This window comes from Enhydra lutris, unplaced genomic scaffold (assembly GCF_002288905.1).
Source record: "Enhydra lutris kenyoni isolate GAN:26980312 unplaced genomic scaffold, ASM228890v2 scaffoldscaffold84, whole genome shotgun sequence".
In the NCBI taxonomy this organism is placed as follows: Eukaryota; Metazoa; Chordata; class Mammalia; order Carnivora; family Mustelidae; genus Enhydra; species Enhydra lutris.
In genome coordinates, this window is record NW_019154168.1 from 3,030,657 (window position 1) to 3,043,640 (window position 12,984).

Genomic DNA, 12,984 nt, shown 5'->3' on the forward strand with positions numbered 1-12,984 from the left:
CCTTGAGTGTCCATTTGCCCTGGCTCAAAAAATATATATATCAACATGGAGCTTCTACCAGTTGTGCCTGCTGTTCCTTCCTTGCTAAGTGTTGTATAGCTGACCCATAATTTAGGGGCTAGCCTGGAAATTAGTTGCCATTTATAGCATTTTTTTCTTTGAATAAATGATTTCCAAGTGCCAAACAACCAACTTATAAAGAAGCTGTGATATGAAACCCTTGCTATTCAAAAAACATTTTCCAGTTTTAAATATCAGAGACCCATAGTTTTCAAGGATTTATTAGTATTTCAGTACTAACAAGTGACTCTGAAAAGTCCATGAAGTACTAAAAAAAAATCTGTAAAGTGCTGATTTGATTTTCCCTTAATGCAAGACTGGCATGGAAGAGAAAGGCTTTTAGCTAATGAATGAACTCCAGATGTGCTTTTCCATACCATATTGCATTTTCTGTTCATGGTTGCCTGTTTGTAAACTCCTATGACATGAAAAATTAAATGTTTGTTTCTTTGTTAAAAGAAAAAACTCAGCTGTATACTAGTTCAGGTGATGGAAGAGAAAGAGCTCTAAGGAAGCATAGATCCTTAGCCAGAAACAGGATGTTTAGGACAAATGTTTTGTTTTGTTTTTATTTAAATTCAATTTAATTAACACATAGTGTATTGTTAGTTTCAGCGGTAGAATGTAGTGATTCATCGGTTGCATATAACACCCAAGTGTTCATTACTTCAAGTGCCTTCCTTAATGCCCATCACCCAGTTACCTCACCCCCCAGCTCACCTCATTTTAGGACAAACTTAAAAGCAAAACATCAAAAACTAAGTATAGTGTCGGGGTACCTGGCTAGCTCAGTGGGTGGAACATGTAACTTTTGAGATCAGGGTTGTGAGTTTGAGCCCCATGTTGGGTGTAGAGATTACTTAAAAAATAAAGAAGAGGGACGTCTGGGTGGCTCAGTTGGTTAAGTGTCTGCCTTTGGCCCAGGTCATGTTCCCACAGTCCTGGGATCCAGCCCCATGCTGGGCTCCCTTCTCCACCAGGAGTCTCCTCCCTCTGCCCCTCCCCCTGCTCATTCTCTCTCTTTCTCACTTTCTCTCTCAAATAAATAAATAGTCTTTTTTTTAAATTGAAAGAAAAAAACTTAAGTACAGTGTCCAGTATTGTAGTGACTTGGATTTATAACGGGAGTACATTTTCCATTCACTCTATACAAAAACAAAGAAATTTGGAAGCTATTTTAACAAATATTTCGATAAGAATTTATTATATTAGCTTAAAAATATTACTCTTACTCTCGTAGAATTACTAAGTCTAGGAGGTAGGTATATTTTTCACTCATGCTTTCCCAAATTTGTATTCTACGTATATGCATTATAAATGTACAAATATATTTCTATTCTATAAATAGCATATATATAATATTTAATATAAATATATTTGATTTATTTATTAATGTAATATAAATAAATGTAAATAATGTATATAAATATATAAATTGTATTCTATAAGCCAAAGATTTATGAAATCTAAGGATATATTCCTTGTAAATATCAGGAATATGCTCTATAAAAACTATTTGTTGGCCTGTGCTAGTGGTTTTAAGATTTTCTTTTAATAATTCTTTTTTTTTAAAAACCCAGTGTGGCCCCTGGCCTTCAAAGCTCACCATCTAATTCTCTTGTCATGGTGAGTGTCCTGACTTAATGGATGGCTGCCAAGCAGCAGCAGTTAGAGAAGATTTACGGAACATCCAAAGACAGCATCCAGAAGCCTGACACGTTTTTCACTGATCTCGGAATGCCTTTTTCCTCTTTTCAGTTATGGCTCCAACAAAGCAAGTAAAGCTGCTTCTGTTCTCCTCTATTCCCTGTGGATGCACACGGAGCTCCATAATGCCTACAAGAAGGTAAGAACACTAAAAAGGTATGGGTTGCAGTTAACGACCACATCGTAATGGCCCGTTTGTCTGCCCCTGGTGACACAGCACTAAAAACTCCATTTTCTTGTATGAAAATGTTGTTACCTTTCACATTTCTGTCTGTTTATTCCAAAGGCTCAGTTTAAGAAGACAGATTTTGTCAACAGCCGGACTGCCAAAGCCTACCACTCCCTTAAAGACTGAGGAAAATGAAAAAGTGCTTTCAGAAATCTCAACCTCACCATTCTCAGCCACAAAAAAAAGCCTCAAAGGAAAACACCTATTTTTCTACTTCCCAGCCCAAGAAACCTCAAAAAAGCATGCCCTGTTTCTTAGCCTTTTCTATTTCCAAGGTCCCCAGAATCCAGAAGACATATAGGCAGAATATAATTTTATTAGTTTTCCAGAAAACTTTTTCAAGTCTACTACCAGTAGACACTGGCAACAGCCTCGCTTTTACCCTCCACAGACTGTGGTCCTTGTGATCAGGATTCATGGTGCAGGGCCTCCCGGAACTGAAATGCGAGTTCATGTGGAATGAGCATTAACAACAAACAAGGAAAGAAGGAGGCGGTTCTATTACCAGGATTTTAAAAGTTTGATTTACACTTATAGTCCTTTTCTGGTTTCCATATTTTGTCACTCCTATGCACATTGCTTCGCCATTGGCCACGAGTGTATTGTTCTGCAGTGTTGAAACAGAATGAAAATGACAAGAAATATTTGCAGGAGAAAATTGAATGGCAAATTTATATGTTTGTTTACTTTGTGCTTGTTTTTATCCTCTTGAATTTTTTTCTCTGATTTGAAATGAACTGAAGAAATTTAGGTCACATTGAGTGTGCATGACTCTAAGAAAATGAAATCGAAATGAAGTGATCATAGCAAATTTAAAAATCTTCTCAGAGAACAGCGACTATGGTTATGAAATTCCGTGTTCCCTCTAACACTTAAATATGAGTCTTGCTCAAGGAAATACCTACCCTATGACAACATCGTGAAATGCAAATCTCTCCAGAATAGTAGGATTCATTACCCAGACTTTTTCAGCAACTTCAGTGGGCTGGTAGAAAACAGACTCCATACTCTTCAGCTACAAAAGGAAATGAAAAACCTCTCAAACTGCTGCATGAGCCCAGGGCACTGAAAACAGCTCATTTAATAAATTACATTATCAATCAGCCCAACTTTGCCCAATATTTAAAAAATACCACCTTAGAGAGCCTCTAAATCTCATGTGATCTTCCTCAAGCCATTATTTTAAGTCAAGGAAATTACAGAGCAAAAAAATGAAGACACTCTGTTGAGGAAAAATATGTCAAGGCCATGCAGAAATGATATGGGATATACTAGTGTTGAAAAATTGACATCATCTGTTGAAGTGAATCTGTTACAAGTGTTCTTTTAACTGAGCGATGATTAGTACCATTTATGTAAAATTAGTCTTCTCAACTACAGTTCTGTTATATTTTGCTTTTTAAAAAAAAAAATCTGACAATGTTTGCTATAAGAAGGTAAGAGGGAAAAAAATCCTTCAGCTCCCTTTGGCCAGAGAAATGTAATAGAAAAATAAATGCCCATTTTCAAGTTGAATGTGTATTTAAGTCTTTAGTATATTGAGAAGACAAAATTCTTTTCTTTTTAAGAGCTTGATGGAGAAGACTCGGAATACTAACCTAGTTCAAAATGAAATTGTTAGATACCAATTTTTAAATACTGAAGAGAAAAATCATTTCTTTTTCTAGAGTTTTGATGAATAACGTTTGGAACATTTTTTATTCTTCCACATAACTGATGGATGTTCAGAAGTTTCTGTGTTCTTTAATGCATTAGTAGAGCCTTCAATATTAAACACAAAAGGAGGTCAAAATAATGTTGCCTGCATTGGTCTGTGTACATCTGATTTATTTCTGGTATCACAGTGTATGTGCTATGATTGACATGGCATTTGAAGATTTGACCTTATAAACTTACATTGCTAAGGGTTTAATACTTTGTAATTGTTTCTATTTCTTCCCTACTTAAAAGCCTAGATTCTTTACAAAGAAACACTTCCTGTAAGAAAACTGGAATTAGCTAATGACTAAAGCATGCAACAATGGAGAGACATACTAATGTGGTAGATTTTAGTAAATTGAGTGGGTCTGTGACCCTGACAAGATAGACTGGTTTGATCCGCGTGTCCTGCTTTGTTCACTCCGCTTACTAAAAACCTCACTATTTTACTATCTTTGGATACCTCTGGGGGAGGTCCTTGTGTGTTGAATATCAGTTTTGATCTCAGGTCCACACAAAAAGCTTTTTTTTTTTTTTTTTTTTTAAATATGTGTCCCATCCTTCCCCATGTCATCAGGAGAATTGACAAGCTGAGTGGAGCCTTTTTGTGTATTTGTGCTAAGAGTTCCAAAGGACTGCTTCCTTGTCAAGAATTCTTAATGATGGTGTGGCATATGGGAGGTCACTGCCCTGGCTTTCTGTCACTGGAAACATTTGTTTATACCTGATGGAAATAACCAAGGGGTTATCTGGCAAGATAGGGGACTAACATGTCAAATGGGGAAATACGCAGCATGAGTAGATAAACCACTTTGAAATGAATTTAATTACCCTCTGAAGAAGCAATTTCTCAGAATAAAGAAAGGAAATAGGAAATAGACATATTTCAATATCTTTATATACCTATAATTTATTTGTACTATATTATAAATGAAATTTCCTCTAAATAAAATGTGTCATGAACTTATTGTGCTTTGGAATGAGGTCAACTTCAGTATGTTTGTACTTCCAACAAAATTGTAGAAGCCTCGAATCATGGGATCTGAGGATTAGGGGGGGATTTAGAGGACATCTGGTCAAGTCCTTCTTAAAGTATTGAATGCATCAGAAAAGATTCAGTTCTTATCAAAGTAACAGGAGAAAAATTTTTAGTCATTCGTTCAGCTAATGCTCGCATGACCCTGTAATGCACCCATTTTAAGACTCAGTAACTGTTACATCAAATTTTTTGTTGTGGAAGAGAAAATAAATAAAAAAGGAAACTTTTCAAAGTAAAATCCTGCATTACATTTAATGTTTTAGTTTGTAGTGGTACTGACAACTTCATCTCTTAGGAAATAAACTTCAACCTTTTAAGGACAGTAAGAGAAAGGAAAACTCTCTTTTTATGATATATTCAGGAAAGAAAGATCAAAATGCTGTATGTTGGTAAAAGAGCTGTTTAAAGTATGAGAGGAAGGGAAAGCATTCTGAAGCCATCTGGGAGACACGTAAAGAATCCAGCAGTAGTTAGCCTAGAAGAAAGGTGCCATGTTACCTGTCTTCAAATATCTGAAGGACCTTTGTATAAAAGATGACAGTCTTATTCTGAGTAGAGGAGAGACCAGGGCCAATAGGTAGAGGCTTGTGAGACTAGCTTTGACTGAATAGTAGTGGATGTATATTTGAGCACTCCTCACAGCCTCCTCATGAAGGATACAGTTTTTCCTTTTTCTTTCTTTTTTTTACATTTTACACATGAAAATAATGTGAAGTAGAAAGAGGTCACCTTCCAAAGGAGTACAGCCAGAAATTTCAGGGAGGCCATAGAAAGTCAGGTGGGATAGCTCCTCACAGGGTCTACTTGGAGACCAAAGAATGGTAGACGTGTCTCCATGCTGGGGCAATGTGGGGGATCTGTTTGGCTTATCTCTCTTTGGAGAGTTTATAAGGGCAGTTTGGCATAATGGTGAAGAGGACTGATTCTAGAACCAACCAGTCTGAGCTCAAAGTGTGACTTCTCCTTTTTAATAGCTGGAGTGAGTTTCTTACTTACTCTGAGTCTCAGCCTTCTTTAGCTGTTAGGTGGGAATGATAGTAGTAGTTACTTCTACTGTTGGGTTGTTTGAGGATTAAATGTCTTCTTAATTGTAAAGCACTAAAAACAGTCCCTGACAGTATGTACCCAACAAGTGCTAACTACATTACTTGGAGTTCCCTGGTTTGAGGGTTCTTTGCTCTTTTTTTCTACTCCATCTCTTGAGTTTCTCTTTTCAGATATGGTTGATTTAGTTAAAAGCCACAACCCCTTCCCCCAGCTACCCATTTTACACACACACCGTCCCTTAGAAGGCCAGGCAAAAAAAGAGGAAAACAAATATGGCCCAGTCAAGTGATCCTGAGTGTCTCTTCCTCAGGAAACGAGTCTTTTGGGAGGTATTTGTAAGTGTTAAATGAAAAGACATATCCCCAAATCAACTAAGTTTGAGAAGGGCTGGATTATACAAAGATTGATTACAAGGCTTCTCAGAGTCTAACGTGCACTGTACATTGTGAAATCGCCCAAGAACGGGAGACTTTTGTTTGAATCAGTACAGCCTTTTTCCCTAGATGACTCTTGAAGCTGTGCCTCTGTTGTAGGCGCTATGATCTGGGCCAGAGGCAGGAGGACGAGAGGCTTTCCTCTGCTTGGCAGCCTCGTCCAGTTCATCTCCTGAGGCCTGGACTACTCAGAAACCATACCTGGGCTTAGTCATGATTTAGTGAAATCAGAAAGTCAATGATTTCAATAGATTAAGGACTGGTTCCTGAGTATTTTGTTTCTTTCCCACCTGGAGTGTGCTCGTCTACAGGCAAGAAAGCAACCCAGAAGGCAGTTAATAGCCCAGAGGAGCATGTTGAGGCAGCAACAGACATTCCTACATCCAGCTGATCAAACCCTGTCCTAAATCTCACGTCAAGAAGCAGTTAAATCTCTCAGAGGCCTGACTTTCACCGTAAGCTACTAACATACAATCCATCTGGTAAGGAACAAAAAACAAGTTAAAACTTGCAGATTTTCCTACAGCTGTAATATAAGATGTTCTTCCCAGGAATAAGCAGTCCTTTGGAGTTTTGTTTTAGAAAAAAAGGAGGAGTTCCACTTTGCAATTCTCTTTCAGCGTACATGTATTGAACGTTTATTCCTGGAGCTGACAACCAGTGAGATGCAGCTTTGCGAGAAAGTGCTCACACGTCTGAGCAAAACAGATGTCTGTGTGATGGAAACTTGTACAGTTTACAGTATCCTTTGCGGTATCTGGGAAATGAAAAGTCGTCATCTCGTTTCCTGGGAAATGAACGTCGTCATTCTACAGGGTGAGAGTTGGGGAGCTCTAGAGCCACACAGACTTTCTGGAATAGGTCTCTCATAGAACAATGGTTAGCCTGAGAGACAAAGGACTAAGAAGAACATACCTGCATTTTTAGCCAGGAGGAGTTGTCAGAATTGATATCCTTTACTAAGAATGTGTGAAAAATTTAATATTTAGAAAATTAACAAAAATTTTTTTCTCCAATTTGTTTTACCTCTTGCTCTAATTGGAGGATTTTGCAGTTCCTAATTGAAAAAATAGAAGTAATCTATTTTTGTGGTATTGCTGAACAGCTCTTTATAAGAATTATGTGTGAACATACTAAGTAGCACATTGCCACTTCTTCTGGAGGCTCATACCTAAAGTGACCCACTTCCTCATTTCATGGTTCTATTTCTCCTGCTTTGGTTTATCACTTAAGATGCTTCATTTGCATTCAGGTAACAAAAAAGTTCAGCTCAAGTGGCTTAAACAATAAATGTATTTATTTTATGTAACAGGAAGACCAGATTTAGGCTCAGGCTTGGTTATTCCAGCAGCTCATTGAAGTCACCAAGAATCTAGATTTCTGGGGATCCCTGGGTGGTTTAGTTGGTTAAGCATCTGCCTTTGCCTTCGGCTAAAGTCATGACCCTGAGATCAGGGATAGAGCCCTGCTTCAGGCTCGCTGCTCAGCTCTCTTGCTCTCTTGCTCACTTTCTCTCAAACAAATATCAAATAAATAAAATAAATAAAATCTTTCTCTCAAACAAATAATTTTTTTTAAATATTTTATTAATTTATTTGACAGAGACAGTGAGAGAGGGAACACAAGTAGGGGCAGCAGCAGAGGGGGAGGGAGAAGCAGGCTTCTTGCTGAGCAGGGAGTCCAGTGTGGGGCTCAATCCCAGGACCTGAGATCATGACCTGAGCCAAAGGCAGACACTTAACGACTGAGCCAACCAGGTGCCCCTAAATAAAATCTTTTTTGAAAAAAAACATCTAGGTTCCTTCAGTCTTTCTGCTCTGCCATCCTTGGCATTTTTGCTTTTGTCCCCTGGTTGATTTCTCCATGTTGACAAAATGGTTGCAGCAGCTCCAAACGTGTCACCTTTATAGGGCCATGTCTAAAGGCCAGAAGAGCAAGCAATCTTTTCTTGCATCTTTTTTTTTAAGTGTTGTTTTGGTTTTTGGTTTTTGGTTTTGTTTTTTTTTTTTTGAAGATTTAATTTATTTATTTGAGAGAGAGAAAGTGAGAGAGAGTGCATGAGAGGGGCTAAGGTCAGAGGGAGAAGCAGACTCCCCACTGAGTAGGGAGCCTGATGTGGGTGGGACTCGATCCCCAGACTCCAGGATCATGACCTGAGTCAAAGGCAGACATGTAATCAACTGAGCCACCCAGGAGCCCCACTTGCATGCTTTTTTTTAATAAGTAAAAATTTCCCAGAAGCCTCCATCAGATATCCTCATTTTATATTGCCCGGAATTCTTTCACCTGTCCCTTCTTAAATCAATTCCTGGTGAGAAAAATGAAACTACTGTTCCTTTCTCAAACCGATCACATTTAACCCAAGGCTGGGCCTACCTTCACTGAGGCAAGGGTGGGGAACACTTGAACAAAGCCGGGGTTTTATTGAACAAGAACAAAAGGGGCGGCAGAGTAGTCAACCAACGCCTGCCATCTGTAAGGACATCTGAAGAAGAAAGAATTTACCTTTTTTTTTCTTTTAAGAATTCAACATTTTTTAGCAATCTGACTTCATTGGGCCTGTAGGAGAAGTGTTGTCTCAAATGCCACAGGAGAAAGGACAAGTGTGTCTGTTGCATTGCATTTAGGACAAAGTCTGTGAGGGCTTGTGGATGAAGAATGACGGAAGAGTTGGGAACTGCAGTTAAACCAATAATCATGATTTCGAGGAGAAAAATGAAGATGATGGTCAGCTAAACAGTAAGGTGGAATAAAATCATTTTGGAAATACCGCGCCTCTTTTTAATTTTCGTGACATCTACCATTCCTCACCTTTAACTAGTAATTATGGACCCCAAGTTTTACCATCATGGACCACATCATCTTAGAACATCAGGCCTGAGCCCGAGGTGTCTGGATAATCTCATTTCCTCAGTGAGACATCAGTTTGGCCAGTAGACACAGCGTGGACTGGAATTCTGACTTTACCCCTCCCTGGCTGCTTGACTCTGGGGAGTTACTTTAACTTTCTGAGTCACTGGGAAAATGGAGTGGACAATTACCGCTTCACTGGATGGTTCAGGGAATAAGATGAGGTGATGTTTTCATCATGCTTGGCTCCTGGGCACTCAATACAAGGTAGCCTTGATGGCCTCCTATAGACTGGTCTGTCACCCAGGGGTTCCCCAGACTTCAGCTTCTCCAGTCTAATTCCCCTGCTTTTCACAGTGGCCCAGGAATCATCTTAGAGCAGAAAGCAAATTCCATAGTGGGAAGAAGATGAAAACTTCCCTGCTGAATCTCCTCGTCTCTCCAGTCCCTCCTCGTGCCTCCTGGTTCTGCTCACTTCACTTCTGCTAATCCATAATTCACACCAAACTCTATCCTGAAGAACTCAAATCAGGGAAAACTTGCAGGAACACAAAATGAAAGGACTCCCTTTACTACTAGGGTTGCAGTGGGAGATAGTATGTTCTTGCTAACCCAGGAGGAAATATTGAATAAGCTTTTCTATTAAAGAAACACATTTGTGCTACTTAGGGTAAATAATGCATCAGGTCAAACAGTAGCACTTAGCTTCCTTTTCTGAAAAAAAAAAAATGATTTTTTTTCCTTAGGGTATTCTGATACTTTTCTGAAGTTAATGTTTTATGTATATATGAAAGTATGGGTGTGACATAGACTGCTCGTTACCCTCACGACATCCTTTCTCTCCTTCTCCCATCACAAGAGAATTTTTGTTAGGACACGCGGTGCCCAGTGTAAAGACTGTATTTCCCTGACTCACGTGGCAGCTGAGTTGAAGGCATGTGAGTAAATGCTAGCTTGCAGCACGGAAGTAAAGTATAATCCTACAGCCTCTCAAAACCTTCCTTAACACAGTGGGCACATACCTACTTTGCCCTCATTTATCCCCTTTCTCCATTCTGCCTGGAATGCTGACATTACCTGCCTGACCACAAGGAGGAAGGCCACACTCTGGTGTGGTGGGACATGATCTCAATGGAACCCGGTCATACCAGTTCAGGGCCACTTATCTTCAGACACTGCACACATGAGAGAGAAATAAAATTTTACTGGGTGTAAGCTATTATTATTTTAGTTTTTATATATCTCACAATCAAACTTAATTCTAACCATCACTTCTTAACACTACTATAGAGAGCAAAATGTTTTAGTTTTTGTATCTCACAATCACAATTGTAACTATCACTTCTTAACACTATTATATAGAGCAAAACCAAATCAAGAAAATTTCCAAACCAGAAGATACAGTGTTTCTGTCCTAGATCAAAATGCCAACTAGAAGATTAAATTGCTTGTGAGAATATAGAAAAAGAGAAGTAAACTTGGTGAGTTAATTTTGGACTTCAGATTTATTTATTCTGTTGATAAGCCTTTTTACAAAGCAGTCTTCAGCCACATTGTGAAATTATTTCTACTCAATAAAAAAATACATACATTTCCAAGAGGGAACTGGAAGGCACAGTTTTGACCTAATGGTGTCATATTTCCCCTGGAAAGCACACTCTGGGGCATATTGCCCCAGAAAATCGTAGTGCTGAAATATAAACCTTGTAAAACCATGTGAGAAAGAAACCTGTTTTATACGATGTATTTGCTGACAAATGTCAAGAGGAAATAATTTCTACAAAATGAAAAGAACCATTAAGTAGTCTAAATTAGGTCACAAACATTTTTAAAACTTCTACTGGAAAACCACCTATGGTTGACTAATACTCTGTATCCCCCAGATGCTCTATATGATAAAAGGCACCCAATTTCTGACCTGCATTCTATGATATTAAAAAATAATGCTATGTCATAATAACTAGGCCTGTATGGATTTGTGGCCGTTTTGCTTCACAGATCTTGCCTTTGGACACTCAGCACCCAGTCCTACCTCTTCTAAATTCCCTCTTGTGTCCTAGGCGCTAGGAGGCAAGAAGCTACCTTTTTCACTCTCTCACTGTTAGAGTTTAGAATACAGCTTGGATTCTGCCAGTGCGATGCAGGCGGGGAGGAAGTGGAGGCCATGTTCCAGCTGCTACTGCGTTTGGCAAGCAAGTCCCGATGGACATAAGTGTACCAATGTCCGGTCACCAGCTCCATGCACGTTGGTAGCCGTGATAGTGACTGGTGTGATGGTAGGACCAGCAGCAGCTGACCTTCTGACTTCCACTCGTCCAGCTCTTGCAGGAGTATGTGAACACCCAAAGTCCTTTCTACTTATACACTGTTGTATGGGTAGAAATTCTACTCTGTTAGAGTGAATTCTGTTTTCTGTGCCGAACCCTGAGAGTATTCTAGTCACTCATATATTTGCCAAGAATTGGGGAAGTTAGTTTCCCAGAAGAGCATAATCATTTGTTAACTGAGTTCTTTAATGTTAAAAAGGGATCTTTGGTATATCATAAAGATTGGTGTTTCTTAAACATTGAACTCAACTTAAATATTTGGTTTTCAATACACATATAATTTTTCTATAAAATTTTTACTTGATCTTTGATTACTATTTCAATAAGTAATAAGTTTAACAGTAATTTATCCCAAATAATTAACCTTTAATTATATGTTGGTTAAGCATGATAAACAATAATCATGCTTATTCAGTGTATCTCAAGGCCTTCATACACCCAACATATTAGATCCAAATATTTAATTAAACTTGACTAAGTTAAATGGTGCTAAGAAACCTGAAACATACAGACTTGAAATATCCAATTCCTTTAGACAGTCAAATACTATTTTCAAACTATATCAAAAATCTTCCTCATAAAAATCATAAGACTAATATTAATTAAACATATCAAATTAAAATCACAAGTACAGGGGGATCTGGCTGGCCCAGTTGGAAGAGCCTGGGATTCTTTTTTTTTTTTTTTTTTTAAGATTTTATCTACTTATTTGACAGAGATCACAAGTAGGCAGAAAGGCAGGCAGAGAGGGGGAGGGGGAAGCAGGCTCCCCGCTGAGCAGAGAGCCCGATGTGGGGCTCGATCCCAGGACCCTGAGATCATGACTTGAGCTGAAGGCAGAGGCTTTAACCCACAGAGCCACCCAGGTGCCCTGAGCATGGGATTCTTGATCTCAATTTTAGGGTCATGAGTCTGAGCCTCACATTGGGTGTAGAGATTACTAAAAAATAAATAAAACTTAAAGAAATAAATAAAATTACAAGTACAAAATGCCAGATCTCCTTAATTGTATTAAATATGTTAAATAACAAATAGAGGCAGATTATAATGATTTTTAAAACTTCATCTCTGGGTGTATATAGAAGTATTAATATTATTTTGATTCATGTCATCATTTCTATGATGGCTAGAGCCTTTGCAAGGTTACAAAGTCACCTGTATAAAGAAAGCAGTACACCTGAAACTAATATAACACTGTATTAAACTATACTGGATAATAAAATCAGTTATATAGGAATGCCTGGGTGGCTTAGTTGGCTAAGCATCTGCTTTCTGCTCAGGTCATGATCCCAGAGTCCTGGGATGTAGCCCTGCCTCATCTCCTCAGAGGCCGCTGCTCAGTGGTGAGTCTGCTTCTCCCTCTGCCTCTCCCCCTGCTCGTGATTGCATATGTGTGCATGCTCTCTCTCTCTCTCTCTCAAATAAAATCTTTAAAATAAGTTACATAAATAAATAAAAATAAAGAAAGCAGATGGTAGTCTAAGTTTATTGGTATGAAATCCAGGACCAAAATGCTATCTCAGGTGTGATTATAGGCAGAGATTCCAGATGTGGACAAGGGGTCTAGATGCTGGTCCCATTTGATTCTACCTG

The 12,984-nt window shown here is 38.6% G+C and overlaps 1 protein-coding gene across 1 annotated transcript in view; it reads left to right on the forward strand.

Moving 5' to 3' along the window:
• LOC111161331 (plakophilin 2) overlaps nt 1-3,395 on the forward strand; it is a 92,380-nt gene extending 88,985 nt beyond the window's left edge. Inside the window, exons 13-14 of the mRNA XM_022524929.1 lie at nt 1,819-1,906; nt 2,054-3,395. Of these exons, the coding sequence (XP_022380637.1) occupies nt 1,819-1,906; nt 2,054-2,122 (157 nt within the window). The 3' untranslated portion in view covers nt 2,123-3,395. The remainder of the gene's footprint in view (nt 1-1,818; nt 1,907-2,053) is intronic.
• The last annotated feature ends 9,589 nt before the right edge of the window (nt 3,396-12,984 follow it).